This window comes from Malaclemys terrapin, chromosome 4 (assembly GCF_027887155.1).
Source record: "Malaclemys terrapin pileata isolate rMalTer1 chromosome 4, rMalTer1.hap1, whole genome shotgun sequence".
NCBI lineage: Eukaryota > Metazoa > Chordata > Testudines > Emydidae > Malaclemys > Malaclemys terrapin.
The window spans coordinates 131,137,570-131,164,570 of NC_071508.1; the positions used below are offsets into that span (position 1 = coordinate 131,137,570).

At 41.1% G+C, this 27,001-nt stretch overlaps 1 protein-coding gene across 2 annotated transcripts in view; it reads left to right on the forward strand.

Annotated features, from left to right (window-relative positions):
- PPP2R5C (protein phosphatase 2 regulatory subunit B'gamma) overlaps nt 1-27,001 on the forward strand; it is a 176,799-nt gene that overhangs the window by 14,751 nt on the left and 135,047 nt on the right. For both annotated transcript variants that reach the window (XM_054027226.1, XM_054027227.1), the window contains exon 3: nt 14,796-14,955. In XM_054027226.1, coding sequence (XP_053883201.1) covers nt 14,796-14,955 — 160 coding nt within the window. The remainder of the gene's footprint in view (nt 1-14,795; nt 14,956-27,001) is intronic.

A 27,001-nucleotide genomic window follows, 5' to 3' on the forward strand; every position in this document is an offset into this window, starting at 1 on the left:
AGCTTCCCCTGGCAATGAGTTGACTGTGTGTTGTGTGAAGAAGTACTTCCTTATGTTTGTTCTATGCCTTCTGCCTATTAATTTAGTTGGGTGACCCCTTGTTTTTGTTGTTTACACATTTCCCTATTCACTTTCTCCACACCGTTCATGAATTTATAGACCTCTATCATATCCCCTCTTAGTCGTCTCTTTTCCAAGATGAAGAGGCTGTCTTTTTAATCTCTCCTCATGGAAGTTGTTCCATAACCTTTATCATTTTTTGTTGCCCTTCTCTGTAATTTTTCCGGTTCTAATGTATCTCTTTTGAGATGGGGCAATCAAAACTGCATGCAGTATTCAAGGTGTGGGTATACCATGGATTTATATAATGGCATTATGCTTTCTGTTTTTATCCCTTTCCTAATGACATTGTTATGCTTTTTTGACAGCCTCTGCGCATTGAGCAGATTTTTTCAGAGAACTATCCATGATGATTCTAAGAGTTCTTTCTTAAATGGTTATAGCTAATTTAGACCCCATACAAAATTATGTGTAGTTGGGGTGATGTTTTATGTTTTGCAGTATGCATTAGTTTGCATTTATCAACATTGAATTTCATCTGCCATTTTGTTGCCTAGTCACCCAGTTTTGTGAGATTCTGTTGTAACGCTTCGCAGTCAGCTTTGGACTTAATTAGCTTGAGTAATTTTGTATTGTTTTCAAACTTTGTCACCTCACTGTTTACCCCCTTTTCCAGATCGCTTATGACTGTGTTAAACGGCACTGGTCTTGCTACAGATCCTTGGGGTACCAGCCCCGCTAATTACCTCTCTCCACTGTCACAAGTGGCCATTTATTCCTGCCCTTTGTTTCCTATCTTTTAACCAGTTACTGATCTATGAGAGGTCCTTCCTGTTATCCCATGACTGCTTACTTTGCTTAAGAGCCTTTGGTGAGGGACCTTGTCAAAGGATTTCTGAAAGTCCAAGTACACTATACTGTATCCACTGGATCATCCTTGTCTGCATGTTTTTTGACACCTTCAAAGAATTCTAATAGATTGGCATGGCATGATTTCCCTTTTACAAAATTCATGCTGATTCTTCCTCAGCATAAGAGAATATGAATATGAACTATGATTTGGATAGTGTCCAAGTATCAAAACTTTATACCATACTCTAGTTGTCTTTTTGGGGGAAAAGGGGGTAGGGGAAGGATTAGCTTCCTCTGTATCTCAGTGTTCTTAAGTTGATATATCAGAATTTGTTCAATGAAACACTACTTAATTGTGCTTAGTTTTAGAAATCTGGAAAGTTCTAACAGTAAAATGTGCTTTTCGAGCAGGAACAAACTCTAAAATGTAACAAAAAAATAAAACTTACAAATTACAGTAGCCATTTTTTAATTTCTGTTGTTGGCCATCTTGCTGAAAACAGCTTGACCCAGTGTCAGAAGCTGTTAAACTGTTTGTAATACTAGTTTGAAAACTAATTCACGATCCACAAATTAAAAAAGGCTTTTTTGTGATTAAACACTATTGAAGTGTGTTGGATACTGGCCCACAATCTGTGACATTAGGTCTTGCCTTGCCAGTATCTCACATCTGTCACTTTTCAGTATGCTTGCTACCACACAGAGTGCACTCAAGTGCACCAGTTTTAGGTCATGAACTTTACAGTTGTTGAAAGTTTTACTTTTCTAGGGTTACCATACGTCTGGATTTTCCCGGACATGTCTGGCTTTTTGGGCTCCAAATTCCCGTCCGGGGGGAAATCCCCAAAAGCCGGACATGTCCGGGAAAATCGGGACATGCGGGGGCCGGCGGTGCCGAGCCGCCGGGGCCCAAGCCGACTCATGCTGGAAACGCCAGGGGGTCCAGACTGGACCGCGCCTCCTCCTCCCCCCACACCCCTCTTACCTGCTTCAGGCTTCCCGCGAATCAAATGTTTGCGGGAAGCAGGGGAGGGGGCGGAGTTGGGGCGGGGACTTTGGGGAAGGGGTGGAGTTGGGGTGGGGGTGGGTGCGGGGCCGGGGCCCCGTGGAGTGTCCTCCTTTTGGAGGCTCAAAATATGGTAACCCTAACTTTTCAAACTTTCAGGTTCCTGGGTTGAGTAAATTGGTGGCATTTTTCTCTCAAGAATATTATTCCAATTACAAAATTGTGGCCTTATTATCTAAAGGAGGACCAATAAAATAAGAGTTCTCCAACATTCTGTAAGAATCTAGAGGAAGTGTTTTACTCCTCCTGCCCAACAAAAGGGTGAGAGAATACTAATGTTTTTATGACTTCCTTTTTGCTTTCTGGCTACAAGCATTCAGTGGTCTGTTTAACTAGTGAAAGCTATTAATTGCTATACTAAAAAGGTGGTATGTCTTGTAAATGCCCAAACTTTTTTCTTCATTTGTGAGTTTCTTAAAAGTGCTTTTTATTTTTATTTTTTTAATACTGCATTGGAAACTGGAGTAGTTTGTGATAACTCCATGGGAGGGTATTCTTTATTTTTAAAAAGCCTGCTTAGCAATACAGACTGTACTGATAAACTACTAGTAACACTTTTTCAGTGGATTTTTTTTCATGAGCATACATCTGACGAAATTCAGAGAATTTTATGAAAATCTGGAATTTTGAAATTTTCATTTATATGTAGAAAATGTCTTTAATCCTGTTGTAACAACAACAACAACAAAATTCCAAATCATTGAAAGACAAGTGTTGGTATTTCATTTTTACCTTAATTGCCTTAATAGTGATAAGTAATCCAAGAAATTCACAGGGCAGGAACTTCTGTTGGCAGAAATTCTAAATGAGAGCAGTCCATAAGAATCGCATGGAAATCTGGTTGTGTATAGGTGCTTGCAAAGGCTGTTGGCAAGGTTGGCTCCACAGGATTAAAAAACAGCTTTACCAAAATGTATACAGTGACTGTATTGGTGGGTGGATTTCTAAGAAGAGGTGGCACAAAAAACCTAAATAGGACTTAATTTTGAAAAATAAAACAAAAGACGATGAAGGGAAGCTATAACTTCCATTGCTGTGATTGTGTTTACTGATACTTCTGTTGGCCACTGGTGAAAGAAGTACTTTGTATGCAAAGCGCGTACATTACCCGCTTTTTCACATTTAACTCCCCATCTACAACTACTTATTTCCTTATTTAATTTTTTCTTATGTGAGTATTTCACTTATTGTTTTAGGATAACTTGCCATTTTTTGCAGTTAAAACTTGAGAACACTATAATAAATCCAAAATTATATTTAGCTTCAGGATAGGAATTTATTTCTAAGAATACATGTTAAATGGCACATGATTAGAAAGAACCGTAGCACATCAGATGCACAGTGAAAACAATTTTATTCATTTAATTACTAAATCAAAATAAAAGGGGAAATATATAAAAATCTAACTGTTTTTGAAGGAGGCAGTTTTGTTAATTTATTTTTCTTGTTGTTGTGGCTAATGCATTTGGTGTGCTAGGACTGTTCCTGAGCGTTTTCTGTAAAAATGTCTGTATCAGTGCTAGGACACAGAGGAAAATTAATTTCTTCTTTACTAAGTATTTTTTAATCTATCGAGATTCCTTTGTGTTTACTGGTATTTTTGGGGATTTATACCATACGCTAGTTGCCTTTTTTGGGGGGAAAGGTGGAGGGGAAGGAGAGTTACACTTTTGTAAATTGATCAATATATGGATTGTCAGCTTGTATAAAACAAATGCTAACCTCTTGTTAAGTCTTCTCCTTTTTTGTCAAAATGTGTAATCCATGCTGCCGAATCTCTCCAAAAAAAAACATTTGTAGCTGTCTTAATTTCTTGATAAGGCTCTTGAGGTATGAAAGATGATAGATTTTTTTTTTTTTTTTATAAACATTTTTCTATTGCTCCTCTACCCCGATATAACGCTGTCCTTGGGAGCCAAAAAAATCTTACCGCGTTATAGGTGAAACCGCGTTATATCCCACTTGCTTTGATCTGTCGGAGTGCTCAGCCCTCCCCCCCCCCGAGCGCTGCTTTACCACGTTGTATCCGAATTCGTGTTATATTGGGTCGCGTTATATCGGGGTAGAGGTGTACTTGTAAAAGTGCCCACGACAAAGGAGGCAGTTAGTATAGGAGATTGGTAGTTGCCCGTCTTGGTTAACAAGTGTCTGAAATTAAGTTTGTATTCCATTAAACAAAGTTAATTTAGTAAAAGTCTCTGTACTATATTGTAGTACTAGTTTGAGCTGGTAATTTTGTTTAAACTATTAACTATCTGAAAGTTTTTGGGCTCCTTTCCCTGCAGATCGACAATGGTGTGGTTTCTGAACTCTGGAAATGCTAAATGGTTTTAAATAGGCCATGTTAGAGCTTGGACCCTCAAAGCTGTCAGGTCTGATTCTCTAAACTGGGTACAGAATGATACTCCTTATTATAGCAAAAAAACAGTTTTAAAACTAAAACTGTAACTACATGAGGAGTCAGGGTCAATTGATTTAAATCATAAGTGTTAATTATGATTGAAAACAGCAAGCAAGAAACTTTGATTTAAATCAGTTATTTCAATCTTGTTTTGCATTAATGCTTGTTAATTATTTTCCTGAAGAGAGGTCCATTCTCCTTGATTGGTATATTACCATTAAAATGTGTTGATTTGCAGCTAAATGTTGCCTTTACGCTAAATTTGGTATTTTTAGTTAACCAAAGGGTACACTATAATTATACACATTTATTTAAGCTGTGTAATTGCTTAAAATATATTTATTCAGTTTCTTATTTTTATGTTTTATTGTGTTAGAAAATGATGAATGAGGCATTTCTTAGTTACGTTTTGGCTCCTGATTTGTGTCAAGCTGCATTTGGATGGACATTGGAATTCAGTGCAGAAAAACAACATTCTAAAATTGTTTTAGTTAAATAAAACTTTTTAATGTTCTGGATACAGCAGAAAAAATGTAAGCTTATCGAAACATATTTTATATTTAAAATTGATTTACTAAACAAAGGAAGTAGTTGATTGAACTGATTGTTTCTGATCACCTTGCCCTTCAAGATTTTAGCCCTAGTAGATCTCATGCTCTCATATCTTGTTTTTATTCAGAGATTGGAAGAGGGAAGACAAGCTTTCCTGTTTTTTCAACCGAATTCTCAGTTTTCAATGAACCTCAGTAGTCCAAATGAAGAAAATATGCTTTTTGCACCTGCTAGCTCACCTGAAATCAAAAGCAATTAAGGCACAAAAATTTCTGTACAACAGAAACTGAAAGTACTTACATTTGGAAAAATGTGAATACTGGCTTTGGCTCCATTATAAAGAATGAAAATAATATTAATACTATAGTACATGGCATTGAGACATTTGTAATTACAGTGCTATAGTGTACTATATATTGAATTTGGGTAATACATTAAATGAGGGCAATATGTTGAATAAGTAACAGTATGTCTTGAGTGAACTAGTTTGGCTTTCATTGTAAGATTTCTTTACAGCCTAATTTGCTTTTAAATGTAATTGCTAAAAATTTACATTTGAATGCGCAAACATCTATTTTAAGATTTTTATCATTTAAATAAATTAGGGGAAAAAGAAGTTCAATGGGTTGAATTGCCACCACATTTTACTCTCTAGTACATATCCAAAGATACTTGAGAACTTCAGCTTCAGTACAAATATTATGCATTGCAAAGACCAAGACAGGAGTCATTTATGAAATGTCTCCTGATATTTTACAAAGTACTCGATCCCTAAGAATCCTGAATCTCCTTCCACTTAGCAATAACTGCTGTTCTCTTCCCTGAGTTGATGTTAAGCCAATGGCTCATTTGTTTTCTGATCTCTTCCAAATAGCTAATATTAGGCAATAGCCAAGGCAACTTACAGTTGAGCAGCATCTGTGTATTGGTGCTGCTAGGAGGCTGTAAACTCTCATGATCTCTTCAAATAGTTTTATGTGGATGTTGAGAAGAGAGTATGGACTTTTGTGCAACTCTGCAAAAGAGCTTGGAATACAAGATCATCTGAAGAAAAGGCTATTGCAGTCATCAAATGCAGCTATTTAGCAGTTTTTACCAGTTCAAAGTGGCTCATCATTCTTTCAACTTTTATAACACATGGTATCACAGTGTAGGTCTGTTCACTTTTAGCAGTTGGACCAAATGAGGTTGGTTAACCTGCTATTGCTTTAGGTTAATGGACTAAGTCCTTTAAGGGTAAGCAGTAGGTCTCATGATTTTAGATTGAGTGTCTCCGGTTTAATCCCATCAGACATCCACATGCACTTCTAAAATGCCTCATATCTTCTGCAAATTATTGTGGTTCCCATGACTACTGAGTCAATAAACAATCCAGCCTCTAGAGCGGTAAAAACTTTATGCAGAAATAAGGGTGTTAGGGTGTCTTGGCTGTTTCAAGTATAGGCAAGTACATTCTGACCATCTAAATTCCCTTCCGGTAGTTTGACTCTTTGCTTTCCCTCCAGAAAAACAACCCACACCTATTGTATAGAGTAGCTGGCACATTCTACCCCGGAAGTGGCTGCATTTCAAAAATGGGTGCTCAATCCCTAAAATATATAGCTCCTTAAGTATTTTGGCAGCCTTCAGGATGATGATTTGCTATATTAAAGTTATTTCCTTCAGCAATGCTGATTTTATAATATATCAAGTTTAAGGTTGTGTTTTAATTTAGTTCTAAAACTACAGTTTATAAATAACTGAAGTTGTCTTTTTCTTAATGTTATCTTTAGGAGTGCCTGAGTCCTACTTTACAGATTCAAAAATAGTAATTTAAATAAAAAGTTAAAGGTCACTTACTCCCTTGAACAGGTGAAAATAGGACAAATGCAGGATGGAGAGAATGGGCAAACTCTGCTTTTAGTTAAGTTTCAAGATCTGCTTACACTGTATGGTGTGTAGTCTGTAGGTAAATATAATTTTAATCAAACGTGGCACTTAATTTGAGCTTTTCTCTGACTTTATTTAAAGGCAGCTGGAAACTGCAATTTGTATAGGTACACACACCTTCCTGACATAGGAAGGAGAGCAATTTCCCTGTCTGACAGCCAAATCTAACTCCAAAGTCACAGCAACAAGGAGCACAATAAGTTTTTCTTGTTGTGTTAACAACAGTATTCTTCCCGTTAACAACACGCTTACTGTTAATAACACAAATCCAAAATATATCTGTTCAAATAACAAATTCTGTTAAAGTTCAGTGTGCGCAGTTCACTGTGGTGTAGAGTTGTTAGGATAAGGAAGCACTCTTTGGGTCAAAGAGGGGTAAAAATATGTCTCCACATATAATTTCAAGATGACAGCTACATATAACGCCCTAGTTTAAAAAAAACAAACAAAACATTTATTCTAAAATTTAGAAATACATATTGAAAAAATTATATTTTCGATAATGAAACTAAGTAAAACAAATGTCTCATACTGCCACCATCAACCTCATTTAATCAAATTTTCTTCTTCCTCAGCCACAGAAATATTGAAACTGCTATAATTATTTTTTTAAAGTAAAAATTAATATCTATACAGTGTTTGACCAAAGAAACAGTGGCATTTTCCATTAAGTATTCTCTCAGATTTAATGTTTACAATTTTACATAACAAAAATGAAGAATCTGAATAAGTAATTTACTGAGCCAAGCTATCACAGTTGCTTGAATAATACCTGGTTTTCATACCAACAAGAACAAATGAACATCAGGGAAAAAAAGTTATGAAATCAAAACTGACCCATGATTTTAAATACCAGTCCATCCTGACTGCACCATCAAATTGTTTGTTTAGCCTCTCATTAAATTCTCATTTTTCTTATTATGTACAGTGCCCCTCTTCTAAAAGTTTAATCCTCACTAGCTTTCCTGACAGCTAGATTTTTTTTTCTGTATCTTATAAAGGCAGTATCAGAAATAGCATCTGACAAACTTCTGTCTTTAGATGTACAGAAAGGTTAGTCAGTGGCATATAGGAATCACACTTGTAATTTTTAAGCTATTCTATGACTTTGCTTCTGAAGTGGATCCCATAGTAGTTAGTATTGAAAGGGGTTATTTGCCAATAGGTGATAAAAAATTGTGTTAGTCCTTCTTAAAATTTTTTAGGAATTCAGCCCTAGGTCCCTATATCTGTAAAATGTGTAGATATGGGATGGATTTAAAGACTTAGGCTATGTCTGTACTTCCACTTATGTCAGTATAATTTATGTTACTTGGGTGTGAATAAGCCACCCTCCCTTAGCGACATGAGTTTCACTGACCCCTATGTGCTGGTGTGGATAACATTAAGTTGACGAGAGAGCTTCTCGTGCAGACATAGGTGCCACCACTCATTGGAGGTGGATTGATTAAGTTGACGGGAGAGCTTTCTCCCGTCAGTGTAGTGTGGCTACACTAGAGAGCTTACAGCGGCGCAGCTGCATCTGTGCTGCTGCGCCGCTGTAAGCTCTCTAATGTAGCCATAGCCTATATGTACTGTTACGTTATAGCTGTTCTCTTCACAATGTGGATAAAAATCAATGATCTAAAAATGTATCTTAAGTATCTTCAAAATAAACTTGCTTTACATTTTAAATTTAATGTTATGACAACCTTTGGCAAGGTCTATACTTACTGTAATCTATTAAAATCATTTAAATAAAACAAGCTGCAACAATTAGTTGCACACATACAAAATGGGAAATGACTGCCTAGGAAGGAGTACTGTGGAAAGGGATCTGGGAGTCATAATGGATCACAGGCTAAATATGAGTCAACAGTGTAACGCTGTTGCAAAAAAAGCAAACATCATTCAGGGATGTATTAGCAGGAGTGTTGTAAGCAAGACACGAGAAGTAATTCTTCTGCCCTACTCTGGGCTGATAAGTCCTCAGCTGGAGTATTGTGTCCAGTACTGGGTGCCACATTTCAGGAAAGATGTGGACAAATTGTAGAAAGTCCAGAGAAGAGCAACAAAAATGATTAAAGGTCTAGAAAACATGACCTATGAGGGAAGATTGAAAAAAAATTGAGTTTGCTTAGTCTGGAAAGACTGAGAGGGCACATAAGTTTTCAAGTACATAAAAGGTTGTTACAAGGAGGAGGGAGAAAAATTATTGTTCTTAACTTCTGAGGATAGGACAAGAAGCAATGGTCTTAAATTGCAGTGAGGGAGGCTTAGGTTAAACATAAGGAAAAACTTCCTAACTCTCTCGAGGTCCCTTCCAGTCATATGATTCTATAATTATACAGTCGTTCGTTGCGCCTGTTTTGACCAAGACATACAATAAAATTGTAGCTTTGCTGAGGGCACATTTCTCGCCTGTGCCATCTGTTTGGAGATTTCAGTTGCATAAATGAAATCAACAAGCTGTTGAGATGGCTGCAAGCTGCGTCACGATGCTGAACAATGTAACTTTGGTAATTTCCTCAATGACGTGCTGCAAGATCGCCTTGTTTGTGGAGTTCAGGATAAAGCGCTTCACGGCCATCTCCTTGCTGAGCCGAATTTGACATTTGCCATTGCTCAGGAATAGGTCCTGGCCACTGAAACAGCATCATTGCACACTTAGGAAATTTTTGTTGCGACAAACAACATGAACACTGTCACAATCAGACGATTGTCATTGACAAACTCAGCAGTACCAAAGGAACTCCAGCACAATGTTGTCAGACAAGATTAATTGTTGGAAGATCTGTTTAGACTGCAGAGGACAGCATAAGTGCTCTGCATGTAGGTTCAAAGATGCGGAGTGCCGATTCTACAAAAAGAAAGGTCACATGGAGTGAGTCTGCCAATCAAGGTCAACAGTGTGAAGCAAAAGGACTGTGACAAGCATTCTCATCCTCCAGTGTCAACCAAACTCAACACTTCCTTCAATGATGTCAAGAAGCTTTACCATATTCTGAACAACAAAGAATCTGGAGGTTCTGAAATGTTTGCAACAGTGTTCATTAATGGTTATGAGTACGAAATGGAAGTCCACTCAGGCTCTGGAGTGTCAACTGTCAATGAAGACACCTTGTCTTTTTTCCCCTCTCATACTCCCATGTTAGCAAGTCTGTCGTGCAGCTTTGGAGACTACAATGGACAAAAAGTTAACCTCATCGGAAGCTGTAAAGTAAATGTTTGCTACAACTTTTCTATGCAAGTTTGCCTCTCATTGCCCCAAAATGTCAGTGTGAAAGCCTCTTTTGCAGGAACTGGCTCACACTATTGAGAATCAGCGTCCATACCATCAACAAACAACAACTAAAACAGATAGTCAATAAATTCCCTCAATTGTTAATGGAAGAATTGGGAGTTCACAAGGACCACAAGTGTTGCTCCACTTGGATTCAGCAGTTGTGCTGATCAACATGAAGGTCCGGAATGTACCTTTTCCCCTATGTCTGAAGATTGATGCTGAGCTAGATCTACAGGGAATACTTGAGTTAGTTACACTTACAAAATGGGTTAGTGACTGTACATGTAGTCGAGCGGAATGGTGACATGCGAATCTGTGGAGATAAGTGCACTTTCAAACAAGGCACTCAAACAGCACCTTTACCCAGTGCTTTATGTTAACCAACTGCTCAGTGTTCTGGCTGGAGGAAAAGTCTTTGGAAAACTCAACCTTACCCAAGCATATCACCAGCTGATTGTTGACAAAGATGCTGCTGATGTGCAGACGGCTATTACTCATCGAGGAGCATTTTGAGACAAGTGTCTCCAGTTTGGCATTTCTGTTGCACCGAGAATTTTCCAACACTTCATGGAAACTCTGCTTTCCAGAATTCCAGATGCTGTACCATATGGAAGTCCTGCTATGAGATCAACAGAGGATGAACTTGCTGAGCAATTTTGAGAAGTCTTGTGCCAATTCGAGAAATCAGGCATTCGAATCAAGAAGGGAAAATGTGAAATTGGAGTTACAAGTGTCACCTTCTTGGATTATCCCATCAATGCAGAGATTATCCCATCTTGTATCCACCTGACAGAAAACAAAGTATGGGCAATCCATGATGCCCCAATCCAAATTCCAGAAGGAACTTCAAGCATTTGTGGGGTTGCTCAATTTCTACCAGTTTTCTTCCAAAAAAGGCAACGGTTGCTGAACATCATCATTACATTCTTGACAAGGAAGTTCCATAGAAATGGACTTGTCCGCATGCAGAAGTCTTTAAGAACATCAAGAAGTTATTGACGTCCGACTCTGTTCTCGTCCACTATTACTAATAAAGGCTGTTGATTGTTATCTGTGATGCATCGCCTTATAACATCGGAGCTGTTATTGGCCATCCCTTGCCAGATGGAACTGAGGCACTTATCGCCTACTATTTCAGAACCTTCTGGTCCGCCAAGAGAAAATATGCACAAACTTGTCAAGAAGTGCTTGCTATCATTGCTGCAGTCAAGGAATTCCACAATTACATCTATAGTTGTGCGGTTGAGAGTCGTACTGAACACAAGCCACCTCTAGGAATTGTCTCCAATAACAAGTCAACACCTCCAGTCATGTCATTGTGAAAGCAACGGTGGAGGGTCATATTCAGTGCTTCCGACTACATGCTTGTCTACACTAAAAGTCAATCACTAACACTCACGTACTGAGACGAATGCTGCTACAGATTCTGGATTGTGCCATTCCACCTCCAGCTGAAGTTTTGGAATCCCTCCCTGACCCACTCCTTATGGCTGACTCAATTGGGAATAGAGAGGCTAGGTGGCCAGCTGGGAAACTGCCCATAGAGTTCAAACCATTTTTAAACTGTCAACATGGGCTTTATGCCCATAAAGGTTGGCTCTTACGGGGACATTGTGTTTTTATTTCAGAAAGAGGTCGCTGAGTCACCTTAGATATCTTACATGCAGCACATCAAGGAATTGTGCACATGAAAGCATTAGCCAGAAGTTATGTCTGGTGGCCAGGTATTGATGCTGACCTAGAAATAATTGTAAATGAGACTTGGTCTAAACTACAGAGTTAGGTTGACGTAAGGCAGCTTACATTGACTTACATATTTAAGTATGTACACTACAACATTGCTCCCGCCGATGTAGGTTGTCCACTACACTGACCTAATAACTTTAACTCTGCGAGAGGAGAAGTGCTTAGGTCACTGTAGTTAGGGTGGTGCAGAGTCTGTGTTGACATTGCATTACTTACATGACCTGTTGGCTATCAGCCCCGTGTGGAGTCCCCCTGCTCTGGGGCTGACAGCTGGGGCCCATAGCCATCAGCCCCATGCGGGACCCCAGGGTGAAGCAGGGCTCCAGCTGTTTGCTGCAGAATGCCCCACAGAGTTAAGTTGGTGGAAGCATTTCTGAGGAGGACGCAAACCATGGATAGAAAGGGCGTTCTTTGGACATGAACCATTGTAGTAATTACTGCGGTGGCTGTATGTCCACCTAACTTAAGTCAACTTATTTTGTAGTGTAACAAGGCCTGAGTGTAGCACATACCAACCTACTCGAAATAACCCACCAAAAGCCTCACTTTTTTCCTGGAAAGTGACCGAGAAACCATGGTCAAGAATCCATATTGACTTTGCGGGGTCCTTTTTAGGGAAAGACCTTTCTGATCGTAGTTGACTCTTCCTTGAAATGGCTCAAAGCGATCTTAATCTCATCACAAATGTGTAGTACAACGATCACTGCGTTTTGTCAACTATTTCTAACTTGTGTTACCAGATACTATTGTGTCCAATAAGAGAAATGCTTTTACCTCTGATGAGGTCAAGGACTTTTCCAAAAGCAATCTCATTAAAGCTGACACCATTGCACCAAGCAAATGGTCAGGCCAGATGGGTGCTACAGAAAACCAAAGATGCCGTAACAAAGATCATCAAAGGTGACTAGCTGACAAGTCTTGCAAGGTTTCTCATTGCTTCAAATCTCACCCCATTCCTGATTACAGGAGTTAGCCAAGCTACTCATGGGATGATGTCTTAAAATATGCCTCAACCATAATCCCAACCTGTCTAAGGAATTGCAACACACCAGGATCAGGTTCTGGATTCCTCCTTGTGATTATCTACTCTGCTTTCCTTCACACCACAAGAAAGTGTATCCAGTAGAAGTTATGGTGCTAGACCAAGGTGGGTTCCTTCAACAATCATCCTCCGGTCCCGTCTCATATAAAATCCAGACTGCCAATGGACAAGTTTGCTGTCATTACATCAACAACTGAGAAGACACTCCTCTCCAAGCAACACTGCTCCAGAGGAGTCTTCTGGTGTGCCTCCTCTAGAGCCAACTGTCAATTCTCTCCTTATTGGTACCGTCTCCAGTCTGATACTCCAAGCATGTCGAAGTTGCTACTTGAAGGGGACAGTGCTCCTGTCTTGCTGGGGGTTCCCATTGAATCACAATCATGAAAGACACCTGCCCTGTGGAGTGTCATAGAGAGACTACAGTGCAGATGAGAGCACCACGATGGTTGGATGATCATGTTGCCAAAGAGAAGGGGCATATGATGTATGCATGGGGGTGCTGTAGTTTTATGTAGGGGAAAGCATTGTTGTTACCCCTGAGTTGTTGCCCAGAGAGGAAGGGATTCACTCGGGGTTCAGTTCAGCTTTCTCGTTGCTGCTGACTGTGAATGATTACATGACTTGCTCACCACACACCTAAAACACTAAAGTAATGAATTGATGGGCAGGCTATGCTTTGTAGAGTGTGAAGAGGTGAACAAAAAGTTGCTTAAAATTTAGGACAACAGTAGTCCAGTGAAAATGCAACTGAACCTGGTTTCTTGCATCTGTAACTTCATGCTGAGATGAAACCATACTTTGCTGGCTACCATATGTACCTCATTTTAATTCCTGCTGTAGTCCGTATTAGTCTGACTATTTGTCAAAGTCAGGAATCAGTGTTTTTTCAGCAATTTTGCCCTTGACAGTACAAGAAATAGCAAAAGGACATGTCAATTGTATTTGCAGACATGTATACTTCAGTGTAAAATTTTTTTTCCGGTACAGATAATTCAAAAAGCATTGAAAAGTTTGCAGTAATGTCTCTAGCTAGATCAATTCTTGTTATACTCATAAAATTACCTTACTCTTAAAGAAATTATATCCTGGTATCATATTATGATGATTAGTGTAGATGGCACTACTTGTTGGTGTAGGTGCTGTCTATCTTTATCTTAATGCTAAACTGTCTTGTTTTATGTTGGCTTGGTTGGGCGGTGGGAAGATGGAGAGAGAAAGTGGGAAACTGGGAGGAAGTTAAGTCCTGCCTGTGCATGCTGAGGGGTACTTGCAGTGTTCAGATAAATCCTTTGATTTCTGTATACAGGTAGTGCAACTGGTGGCAGTAGCTTCAAGGTGGCAAAAGCACTGACTCGGGCTGCAGGGCTAAAAATAGCTATGTTGACATTCAGGCTCTGGCTGGACTCTGAGACCCACCCCCTGCAATTTTATAGCCCTGCAGCCTGAGGCCCGGGAGCCCAAATCAACTGACCCAGGCTAGCCATGGCAGTACTACAGGTCTTTCATTGCAGTGTAGACATACCCTAAAAAGACAAGACAGGCAAAGGTGGGGGGAAAAAAGCAATGTGACAGACATACACTATGGAAATGTCTGTAAATGGGGTGGGGGGAGGGGAGTAGACAGTTCCAAATAGGTTAGGTAACACAAGTGACAGAATGATATTCCATGTCTGTGGAGAACTGTGACGAAGTCAAGACTGACTGACTGGAAAGAACGAGCAGGGAAGTAAGTGGCTATGCAGTCAGAGGTAAGATAGAATAAGTTGATTAGAATTTTGTTCTGTTTTTAGCAAAATCAAACATGTCTGTAACCTAACTCTGGTTTTAGAATGTTCTGTTTAACAAGCTCAACTACATTTAAATGTGTTTTTTTTTTAAACAGGTGTCAAACAAAAAAACAAACAGCGCTCCTCCCCCAGCACAATTATCTAAAATCAAAGTACCTGCTCCACAGACTGTACTGAAGAAGGAAAAACGGCAGAGTTCTTCAAGGTTTAATGTTAGCAATAACAGAGAACTACAAAAACTGCCAGCTTTAAAAGGTATCTGTTTTTTTCCTTCTATGATCTTTGTTAAAGTTTTGGAGTTCTTAGGGGTAACTTAATAATAGACACACACTCTAATTTCCAAAAGTTGGCTTTTTTTAATATAAATATATGTTGTCTTCTATCACAACTGAAATGAAGATTTCCTAATGTGCGCCCTCCCCGTGCCCCAAAAATCAAGGTTGGTATATGTGTAATTGTCACTTGAGTGGAGCTTGACCAGATGCTACTTTAGGGTGAAATTCACTTCTTTCCACGTAAAACCATTGTAATTGGGTTTTGTGTGGAAGACTAAGCAGTGTTGAGAGGCTTAGATTTCACACACCAAAACCCACAGTTAGGCCATGCAGCTGCCCTTCCTCCATCAACCCCACTCCTCCTTTTACAGCAGCTTTTGGGCCACAGAATTCTCAGATTCAGCAGCCCTCCTCATCCTAAATACACTCAACCCCCTCCACACAACCCTATTCAGGACCAGCGCTAAACTAACCTCTGGAATTTATTGGATGTGGAGCCCCTTTTATGTGTCTAATCTGCCTGAATCCTTCTGGAGGGCTAAAGTGGTATAGAGGGCCTTGTATTAGCCCTCTGAGTGTAAGTGAATTTCTCCCTTTTTGTTTAGAGTGAAGTCTTAAGTTTTGTGACGTTTTGAAACCACACTGATCGGCTTTGGTGAAGGGAGAAAATTTCTAACTTTTCTTTGATATCTTACTACTACTTGTTTCTGCTAGTAGTCCATTTTGTGCAAACTTGTATTATAGCACAAAACGTAAACAGCGACATCCGCAATCTTAAGGCAGAACAACTTCCAAATGTGTGGCATATATGATGTAAGGTGAGCTGATCTGTTGATATAAAAGTGACTGAGGTTGCTGTAACATTTTGTGCTAGAGTGCAAGTTTAGAGGTGGGGTATATATTACTTTTTGGTATCTGTTAAAGATGGAAGTGAAAGCCTTAGAGTGGTGTGTTTTAACAGTGTTGTAGGCAGTGTGAAAGTGGCTGAGAGAGACTTTTTCCTAAATTCTTAATTTCCCCGCTTAAATTTTATTAGTGTTCTTTGAAAATGAGGAAATTCTGTTCATTTTTAAGCCAGTGTTAACTTTTTTGCTCGTTATGTGGCACTTTTTGCAAGAGTAGGGAGGGTTAGGCTCTACTGTCCTGATTCCAAGCAGATGAAATTAGTGATAAACCAAGGAAGAAAAATATTTTGCAGCAACTCATGTGCGCTGCGTTAGCGGAACAGTCTCCAAATAGAACACTTCTTTGTTTCTTTCAAGGGGTGCTAACTGCTTCTTTAATAGATGCTTTCCATTTATTTTATAAAACCTGTAAATAAAAAATGCTTTAGTGCCACAGACTATAAATAACATTAACATTCACATCTCTGTGTGTGTTCAGCTATCCTGACCATTCCACCATAGTTTACACAATGACAACTTATTTTTTGCATTACTTTCCATTCTTTGTGAGGTGGTGAATTTAGTACTTGCGTTCACAGCCCTGGAGATCAACAACCTTTCTTTATCCAAAGAAGGGCAGTGTTAGTGCAGGCTTCTCCATACAACCCTGCTAGTGTAATGAATCCTGTTCTGGCATGACCACTTCTATGGACAAGAATTATTTGTGTATTGTGATAGTAACCCATTGTGAAAGGCACTGTACAAACACATAAAAAGATGTTACCTGCTCAAACATCTTACAATCAAAGAATTAGATGAGAGAACACATAGGGAGTACAAGGTAGTCAACTGAGTACAAGTGTCCATGCCCATTCAGACTTTGGCTTCAGTGCTTAAACTGTAAACCGGACTGTCAATGTTGATGTGAGAAACAGTCCATTAAAAACTGGCAGTGATGTTTTGACCTTGGTAAGTGTCATGGAGGTGGAAAATTCTATCCTATTACCAGTCCCTCAAACAAATTCTTGGATTAACCATTGATGTGCATTGTTGAAAACCAGAGTGGATTATTCTGTAAGGATTATATGAAGTCTCGAACACACTCTTGATCTGTTGAGAAGTAAGACTCAATTGCAGAATGGTCCGTTAATAATGTTATGACTTCTGGAAAAGTTTTCTATTATGAAACACAGAATATGCAGAATTTTTTTTTACTAATGAAATCCAGTCTTGATTTTCCAGTATAAGTATTCAAACAGAAGGAATACTTTTTACTGTGGTAATGTCAGCATGGTAAATGTTATATTTTTAAAAATATATACCTGATCCTTTTGATTTTGACAATCTAACCATTTAAACTCATTAGGTAAATTAAATATACATAGCAATAAGTTTGCTATTAGAAGAAAACACTGAACCTCTTGGATGATGATTAAATATAAAATGCGTCTGACGAAGTGGGCATTCACCCACAAAAACTTATGCTCCAATACATCTGTTAATCTTTAAGGTGCCACGGGACTCTTAGTCTGGATCTGTAAAAAGCAACAAACACGACTACCCCTCTGATATAAAATACTGTTTCAGCACTGAAGTTCACTCAGAACTGTGCATTTTTGTTTGAAAGTGTATTCAGTCTTATTTTTATAAAAACGTAACTTCAGTAAGATGTTATAACTTAAAAAAAAAAAACCCTCTTCCCTTAACATTTTCACAGTATCTTTCATCCCACTGCACTTGACGATTTGTGTGATATATGTAATATACACGTAGAATCGTAGGCGTGGAAAAAACCTTGAGAGGTCATCTAGTCCAGTTCCCTGCACTCATGGCAGGACAAAGTATTATCTAGACCAAGGTTTCTCAAACTTGCTTGCACCACGACCCCCCTTTTGACAACAAATATTACTACATGACCCCGGGAAGAGAGACTGAAGCCTGAGCCCCATCCCCTAGCGCAAGGCGGGACAAAGCCCAATCTCTGCCTCCATAGGGAGTGGAAAAGCTTGAGAGTTTCAGCCCTGGGCGACAGGGCTCGGACTTTGGCTTCAGCCCCGAGCCCCAGCAAGTCCTAATACCAGCCCTGATGATCCCATTAAAATGAGGTCCTGACCCACAGTTTGAGAACCGCTGATCTAGACTACCCTGACAGGTATTTTTCTAACCTGCTCTTAAAAATCTCCAGAGATCAAGATTCCACAACCTCCCTAGGCAATTTATTCCAGTGCTTAACCACCCTGACAGGAAGTTTTTCCTAATGTCCAACCTAAACCTCCCTTGCTGCAGTTTAAGCCCATTGCTGCTTATCCTATCCTCAGAGGTTAAGGAGAACAATTTTTCTCCCTCCTCCTTGTAACAACTTTTTATGTACTTGAAAATTTATCATGTCTCCTCTGTCTTCTCTTCTCCAGACTAAACAAACCCCATTTTTTTCAATCTTCCCTCATAGGTCATGTTTTCTAGACCTTTAATAATTTTTGTTGCTCTTCTCTGGACTTTCTCCAATTTGTCCATGGTTTTTCTTGAAATGTGGCACTCAGGACTGGATACTATACTCTAGTTGAGGCATAATCAGCACGGAGTAGAGTGGAAGAATTACTTCTCGTATCTTGCTTACAACACTCCTGCTAATACATCCCAGAATGATTGTTAGGGGTTCCTCTCGCCCTTCGTTGGTTCTTGTCATGGAGACAGAAAGCAGAAGGCCAGAGTCCAAAGTGCAGGCAATGCGATGTTTATTGAGGTTACCAAGCAAGCATAATCCCACAGCTCTGTACACCAGCAGAGATTTCCTTGTCCCCTCTCCTCTTTCTTAGCAGGGCTTAATTATAGCTTTAGTGCACGCCTCTAGCTGCCCCCCAAACAGTTTATGGTCATGGTCCATTTTGGAGGGTCGTGAGTCGGGGGGCTTTGATAACGCCTTATTTTTTTTTAAACCCCATTGGAGGGTAGGGAGTGAGGTGGTGTTTCAGCCAGGATCACTGTTTCTTTGGCTTTTAGTGTTTCTTATACCTGCCCTCCACCCCCATGCTCCTCGCCCCTCCCAACTGGTTGCTTGACCTTGGCTTGGGACCACCATACCCAGCAACACTTGAACTCTCTTCCTTATCTTTTCTCATTGTGCTATAAACCCCTTGTGGCTGTGGGCAGATGCAACACACGGTGTCTTTGTTCACACATGTTAGTAAGGATATAAGAGTATCAAAAGTCAAACAGGCAAACAAAACCCCAGATTCTACCTCAGGCTAATAAACAGACCTAAATACTATATTACCATCACTAACAATGATGTTTGCTTTTTTTGCAACAGTGTTCCACTGTTCATTCATATTTAGCTTGTGATCCACTAGGATTTCCAGATCCCTTTTTGCAATATATCTTCCTAGGCAGCAATTTTCCATTTTGCATGCGTGAAACTGATTGTTCCTTCCTAAAAGTGTATTTTGCATTTGTCCTTACTGAATTTCATTAGACCATTTCTCCAGTTTGTCCAGATCATTTTGAATTTTAATCCTATCCTTCAAAGCACTGGCAACCCCCTCCCAGGTTGGTATCATCAGCAAACTTTATAAGTGTACTCTCTGTCATTATCTAAATCAGTGATTCTCAACCAGGGGTCTGGGGCTCCCTGGGAGGCAGCAAGCAGGTTTCGGGGGGCTGCCAAGCAGGGCCAGCATTACATTTCCTGGGTCCCAGGGTAGAAAGCCGAAGCCTCACTGCATGGGGCTGAAGCCTAGGGCCCTGAGCCCCACCACCCGGGGCTGAAGCCAAAGCCTGAGCAATGTAGCTTCATGGGGGACCCTGTGGCATGGAGCCCTAGGCAATTGCCCTACTTACTACCCCCTAATGCCAGCCCTGTTTTTTATACACAGAAAACCAGTTATTGTGGCACAGGTCAGCCGTGGAGTTTTTATAGGATGTTGGGGGACCTCAAAAAGAAAAAGGTTGAGAACCCCTGCTCTAAATCATTGTTGAAGATATTGAACAGAACCAGACCCAGAATTGATTGCTGGGGGACCCCACTCGTTCTGCCTTTCCAGCATGACTGTGAACCACTGATATCTACTCTCCAGGAACAGTGCACAGTGATTCTGTGCATCCACCTTATAGTAGCTCCATCTAGGTTGCATGTCCCTAGTTGCATGTCCCTGCCTATCCGTTTGTTGGATCAGGGAGAAGGCCCTGAGCTGTTTGAAAACCAGGCTGTTTATCCAAAAGCCCTTTCCTTGTCTGTTGGTCCTGGAGAATCCAGTTTGAACTAGTATATGCATATCTTACTCCTGGGGGAATTCTTTGCCAAAAAAATTAAAATTCTGCACCAAAATATTAAAAATTCTGCACTCAATATTTTAAAATTCCGCAATTTTTTTCTCAATAATGAGATATAATCCAGCTAGTTTCAATTATTTTGGTAATTTATTTAAACTACAATACAATGGATGGAGAATGGGAGTGAGGAGCTTTGGAAGAAATCACCAAACCTCTTCAGTCTAATAATAATGTAGCTAGTATCGACCCTTTACTTCTAATTATTAGTCAACAAATATTGCAGCCATATGCTAAGTGTTTCATCATAGGCAACTGAAGAACAATTGAGGGCTGGGGACTCAAACTCACAGTTTATACTGGCTACTGACCATCTCCAAAAGGGTCAATAGAAAACACTTCGTGGAGTACATTTTGATAGGACATTTTTTCAGTCCAAAAATTTAGACCAATTCTAATCACTAAAGCACCATAAGCATTTATAAAGCCATACTGTCCTTTACAATAAGGCTCCTTTACACCACTCTGGCAATGTAAAGAAGCCTTAAAATTTTACACCTGTTTTATACTCCTGGGGGAATTCACTAAGAACAATGGGAACAATTCACTAAGCAGGCAGGCCGCTACATTCTCCTCTGCCTAAGGAAGCCGAGCCTGCCCCATGCCGACCTCTTCAGAAATACCCCAAACCTCTGCCCCTCCACGCCGAGCATACTGCAATAGTGAGCGAGAGGGACAGAGTGTCTCTGTCTCTCTCTCGCTCTCTTTCTTCCCCTCCCCCCCCCAACGTGACTTCCCAGCCCTTCCCTCCTCCCCAAAGTGGTGATTTACATCTCTACCGAATGCTCTGGGTGCCCACACTGACCTGTCTGTACTGCCAGAGTGGGCGCATGACTACTCTTGCGGCTTCCCTTTCATTTTTCTGCAGGTAAGCAAATAAATCTGCGGGGGCCATGAATTCTGTGCACATGTAATGATGCACAATTCCCCCAGGACTAATAGCTCTTCAGTGGGATGGCTTCAAAGGAAGTATATTAGCATCCTCCCTCCCTACTAGAGAAGATACATACAATGCCACAATAACACATACACAATTGCATTTTTAATGCAATGTACCCTAAAGGTATTAACCTCTGTTTATGCATTATAAATGTGATCAGGTTGTGGTCACCTGTACTTAAGTTACCATTAATTTCTAGTTGTGTGATCAGTTTCTCTTTATCTGTTAAGATGGGGTCTAACATGTAATCCCCCATGTTGGATTCAACACTTTTTGAGTTAGGAAATTGTCATCTATGATATCTAGAAATTCCAAAGATGTTTTAGTACTGGCAGTATGAGACCTCCAGCATATGTCACTCAAAGTGAAGTCCCATATGATCAGAGCTTTTTTTCAGACATATTACAGATGGGTGCATAAGGAACCAGTCATCCTATTCTCTAGTGTGATTTGGTTGTCTGTAGCAGATACCAACTAATATCCCATCTTGTGCTTTATCTGTTAGAATATTGATCCGTTAGCATTCAGGATCACTTTCTTCTGAGTTTCAGTGACTCAGGAACAGTTTATGCCATTTTTGACATGAAGTGCCAGTCACCCTCCCTTTTTGCCCACTCGATCCTTCCTAAATATCTTATAACCGTGGATTTTAACATTCCAGTTGTGTGAATCATCCCATCAGGTTTTCAGTAATACTGATTAGATTGAATTTATGCCTATAGATGAGCAATTTCAGTTCCTCTTGTTTGCTATCAAGTTCTTAGCATTGGTGTATAGGCAACTCAAGAATTTGTACTCTGCCCTTTGGTTGCTTGATTAATTTTCTTCTCAACATCTTGATTCTGTGCTAAATGAGTAGTCATATCCTCCCTCTTTTTGTTATTATTTTAACATCTTTCTGACTACTCTAGCCGGTCTGGGACAGGGCAGAAAGGGTCAAGCTGTGGGAGAAAATGGGCAAAAGAGTCTGTGCCCACTGGAACACGTTCCCTTCCAAAGCCTGGAATCGAACCCAAGGTTCCTCAGTCTCACCATTTCCCTGCTGTCAGCAGATACCTATGAAACCCACTGGCAAAGTCTCATCCCCCTCTCATGCAGATTTTCAGGGCTCTACCTCTCCGTACTGAGGCTGTCTGGATCACTGATTGCTCATGTTTTTGGGAGACATACTTCTTCTCCATCTTCATCTATCCAGGAGGAGGGGTTGTCACCTCCAGTACAATATGTGGAAGATCATTCTGACTCAGACTCTGAACTTTTGTTCAAGAATCTCCAATTTATTCCAGGAGATGATGATGTTCCCCACTGCAGATGTAACAGAGACAGGACACCAGATCCCTGCCTTCCAACACTTGGGGTGACCAGCGTTGGATTCCTCCTGCCATGCCTTATGATCTCCCTCATTGGCCTTACTGGGGACAAAGTACCACCAGCAATTTTGAGGGACCTCAACTCAGTCCAACAGAGAACATAGATCTAATTCCCCAGTATTGTCCATCTCTTTTCCCTATTTTGAGCTGGAGGAGACCTCTGAGAAACAAGAGGCAAGGGGGACAAGGAGGTTACCCCCTCACAAACATCTTGTCATCATCACCAACTGAGGCAATCATGCAACTGCTGCCATTGTTCGCTGACAGCTTTAGGTAGTTCCAGGTGCTGAGGAGCCAGGTTGCTGACACCTTGCAAATTTCCCTGAAAGAAGTCCAGGATCCCCATGACAAGCTCTTGAACATATTGCACACCTCAACCTTAACATGCGTGTTCCTGCCAATTAATGATGCCTTCCTGAAGTCAGCCAAGTCCATCTGGCAAACTCCAGCAATGGCCTCGCACACATGCAAGAAGGTGGATTTACAAACAAACATAACAACAACAAAAAAGCTATGTCCTGGCTAGGGATTCTGAGTCTTTATTTTCTCATCCAGCACCAAATCTCTGGTTGTGGACACAGTCAATGAGAGGGGCAGGCAGCATACTCAAGAAGCCATTCCTTATTATAAGGACCAGAAACTTGCTCAATTTGGACAATGTCTCACTCTTTCATCAAGTATGGGAGGCTATAACATCAGACAAATGGCTACTGGGGGCTGTTACTTTGGATTATACTCTTCAATTTGCTTTCTTCCTGTCCTTTCAATCCCTTTCCTTTCCCTCTTCAGGGACTCCTCTCACGAGCAATTGCTGAAATGGGATCTCATCACTCCTAGGTCTCAGGGTCATAGAGCCAGTCCCACTTCAGCATAGTGGAAAAGCATTCTAGTTAAATATTTGCTGATTATCCCTCATCAAAAATGGGGTTGAAGCCTGGTACTAGATCTCAGAAAATTGAACAAGCATTTCAGACATCTCACATTCAGAATAATGCCCGTTGCAGCTGTAATTCCTTCCCTGGAATTAGGGGACTTGTTTGCGACCCTCAAAGATGCCTATTTCCACACAGTGATTAATTCTTCTCACAGAAGATTTCTTCGTTTCACTTTCAATCACAATCATTACCAGTACCGAGTCCTACATTTCAACCTGTCATCCGCCCCAAAGGTGTTCTCAGAAATCATGGTGGTCTTAGCTGCCTACTTCCGTTGTCTAGGAGTAACTGCCTTTCCCTACCTTGATGACAGGCTCCTCAAGAGTCAATCGTAATAGGAGGTATGGTTGGCTGTTCGAACAGCTACTTCACTATTCTGAAGTCTGGGCCTACAGATAAATCTCGAAATTGTTTTTGACCCCTATGAAACAAATTGTCTTTATTGGAGCGCTTCTGCATTCTGTAATGGGCAGAGCTTATCTCCCTTTCCATAGTTTCTTCACTCTAAAGAATTCTATACAGAGAGTGCAACTAGGCCTTCAGGTTCCAGCAATGACACATCTGCCACTGCTGGGACACATGGCAGCTTGCATTTTTATCACACAAAAAATAAGGTTGCCTCTTCAGTGTCTCCAGGGGTGGGTCAGGACTGTTTACGTACCCAACAACTAGTGTCAACAAGCAGGTATCTGTATCCAGTCAAATCCGACAGTCACTCACCTGATGGATGCATCCAAAGTTTGTGCAGGAATCCTGTTTTAAACAGTATCCTCTTACAGTCATATTAACACTGGACACTTCTCTTGTGGGGGAGAGCATGTTTGGGTCCTCTCACAGTCTAAGGCAAATGGCCACAGCAGGAACAGCAATTGCATATCTATCTGTTGGAATGAAGGGCAGATGGAAATGCTTGCCCGCACTTTCTTCCCTTACTCAAAAATAAATCCATCACGATCATGACAGACAACATAGCGTGCATGTATTATATCAGTTGTCAGGGCAGAGCGCATTCTGCCTTGTGCCGCACCAAAGTGATTAACGCTTTGTAATTGGTGCATAGCCAATTGGATAGTTGTCTCGGCTTCTAACCTCTCAGGTATACAAAAACACCATAGTGGACAACCTGAGGAGACATTTCTCCATAAATTATGAAGGGACGTTGGACTCTTGAGTCATCAACAAATATTTCTAGCTTGGAAATTTCCAGAGGTCAACCTTTTAGCCACGTCAGCCAACAGAAAATGCAGGAAATTTTATTCCAGAGGGCAGCATGGTCCTCAATCTCTAGGAGATGCTTTCCTCGTTACATGGACAAAGTCTTTTTTTATGCATATCCTACAAATTCCATTGCTCTTAAAGGTACTTGTCAAGATCAGACAGGACCAAACAGTTGGCCAAGACAGGTTTGATTTCCTTACCTTATCAAACTCCCTTCTTGTCCTCTGCCACTTCTGTGGCAACTCCTGATCAAACCTTGACGGTTGTCTCTGAATATGTGTCAGACACTTCCCCCCCCCCCCCCCCCAACCTGAATATCCTGCAACTACAAGCTTGGTTCCTCAATGGTTCTTAGGTCTAGAGATTGTGTATTAATCAGAAGTACAAAATATACTGTTAAATAGCGGAAAAGAATCTACTAGACATATTTACCTTCAGATATGGAGAGGATATAACCTTTGGTGTAACTGGTGTCATCTTTCTCCTATTCCGTTGTCCCTTTCCTTAATCTTGGATTACCTGTTGGAATTGAAAAATTCAAGCCTTTCTAAGAGTTCCATCAGAGTTCATTTAGCGGCAGTAGCAGCTTTCCATGTGCCAGGAAAGGTTTCTCAGTATTTGCTCATTCGACCACAGTGAGGTTCCTGAAAGGACTTCTGAATCTTTTCTCGCTAATTTAGAGCCTCTACACTGCTTTGGGATCTCAACCTGGTTCTTTACCATCTTATGAAATGACCCATTGAACCATTAGCTACATGCTTGCTGCTACATCTGTCTATGAAGATGGCCTTCTTGTGGGCTATCACTTCTGCTCAAAGAGTTGAAGAAATAATGGCTCTCCCTTTACTTCGTTTTCCAAGGAGAAGGTATATTTAAGACCTCCTCCAAAATGCTTCCCTAAGGCAGTGGTCCCCAAACTGTGGGGCATGCCCCCTCCGCCCCTGGGGGCTGTGGATGAATGTTCAGGGTTGTACACGGTGGAGCCTGGGCAGCCCCCATTGGTGGTGGGGAGGGAGCACCCTGCTCTGGCCCTAGGCTTGCTCCTCCCCCAGCCCCATTCAGCCCCCAATCCTGCTCTGCCTCCATGCCTGGACCAGCCCCCATGGGGACGGGGAGGGAGTGCCATGATTCCTGCTCTGTTCTGCCCCCGGCCCCGTTCAGACCCCAGGCCCAGCTCTGCCTCTAGCCCTAGCACCCCATCATCCCCAGTTTTGCCCCAGGTTTGCCTTCAGCCCAACTGCACTGCTGAGGAAGCCTTCACTGTTCAGTAAACAGGGGGAGGGGGGAAATGGACAGATTCCGTTAATGGTAAGAGGGGATGTACTTGGAAAAGTTTGTGCACCACTCACCAAAGGGGTCCTCTGAATATCATATCAACCAAGCTATTCACCTTTGTTTTTTTCTCTAAGCTGTATCAGGGTATGTCTACGCTGCAGAGTTACAGCACCAGCAGGTACAGCACCGCTCAGAGAGCGCTGAAGGGAAAACGCTGTTGTGTGTTCACACTGTCAGCTGCCTGCGCAATAGCATGTTCGCATGTGCAGCAGTATTCGGAGCAGTGCACTCTGGGCAGCTATCTCACAGAGCATCTCTTCCTCTTCTGCCGCTAAGAGTTGTGGGAAGGTGGAGGGGATTGAGGGGGTTTCCTGGGTCCTGTCCCAATGCCCTGTGATGCCTTGCTTCGCATCCCAGCAATCCCTGTGCTTCCATCTGCATTTGGCGCCATCTTTCAATGGTTTGTGTACTGCGTGCTCTTTCTCTTTGGTCTGCAGGAATGGAGCCACACTGTTGACCAATATGTTGCCTGCTCTCACTAACACCTCATGAGTGGCCGTGGAGTTATTCCTTAAACTACAAAGGCAAGAGGAGTTGGACGTTGATCTCACCATGCATAGTAGCTATGACACAAGATAGCTTGTGGCATTCATGGAGGTGCTGACCACAATGGAATGCCGCTTTTGGGCTCAGGAAACAAGCACTGAGTGGTGGGATCACATCATCATGCATGTCTGGGATGACGAGCAGTGGCTGTAGAACTTTTGGATGAGGAAAGCCACGTTCATGGGCCTGTGTGATGAGCTCGCCCCAGCCCTGCAGCACAAGGACACGAGAATAAGAGCTGACCTGCCGTTGGAGAAGTGCGTGGTGATTGCACTGTGGAAGCTGGCTACTCCAGGCTGCTACCGATTGGTCGTTAACCAGTTCAGAGTGGGAAAGTTGACCATTGGACTCGTCTTGACGGAAGTGTGCAGAGCCATTAATTGCATCCTGCTCTGAAAGTCTGTGACTCTGGGCAACATGTGTGACATTGTGGATGGCTTTGCACAAATGGGCTTCCCTAACTGTGGAAGTG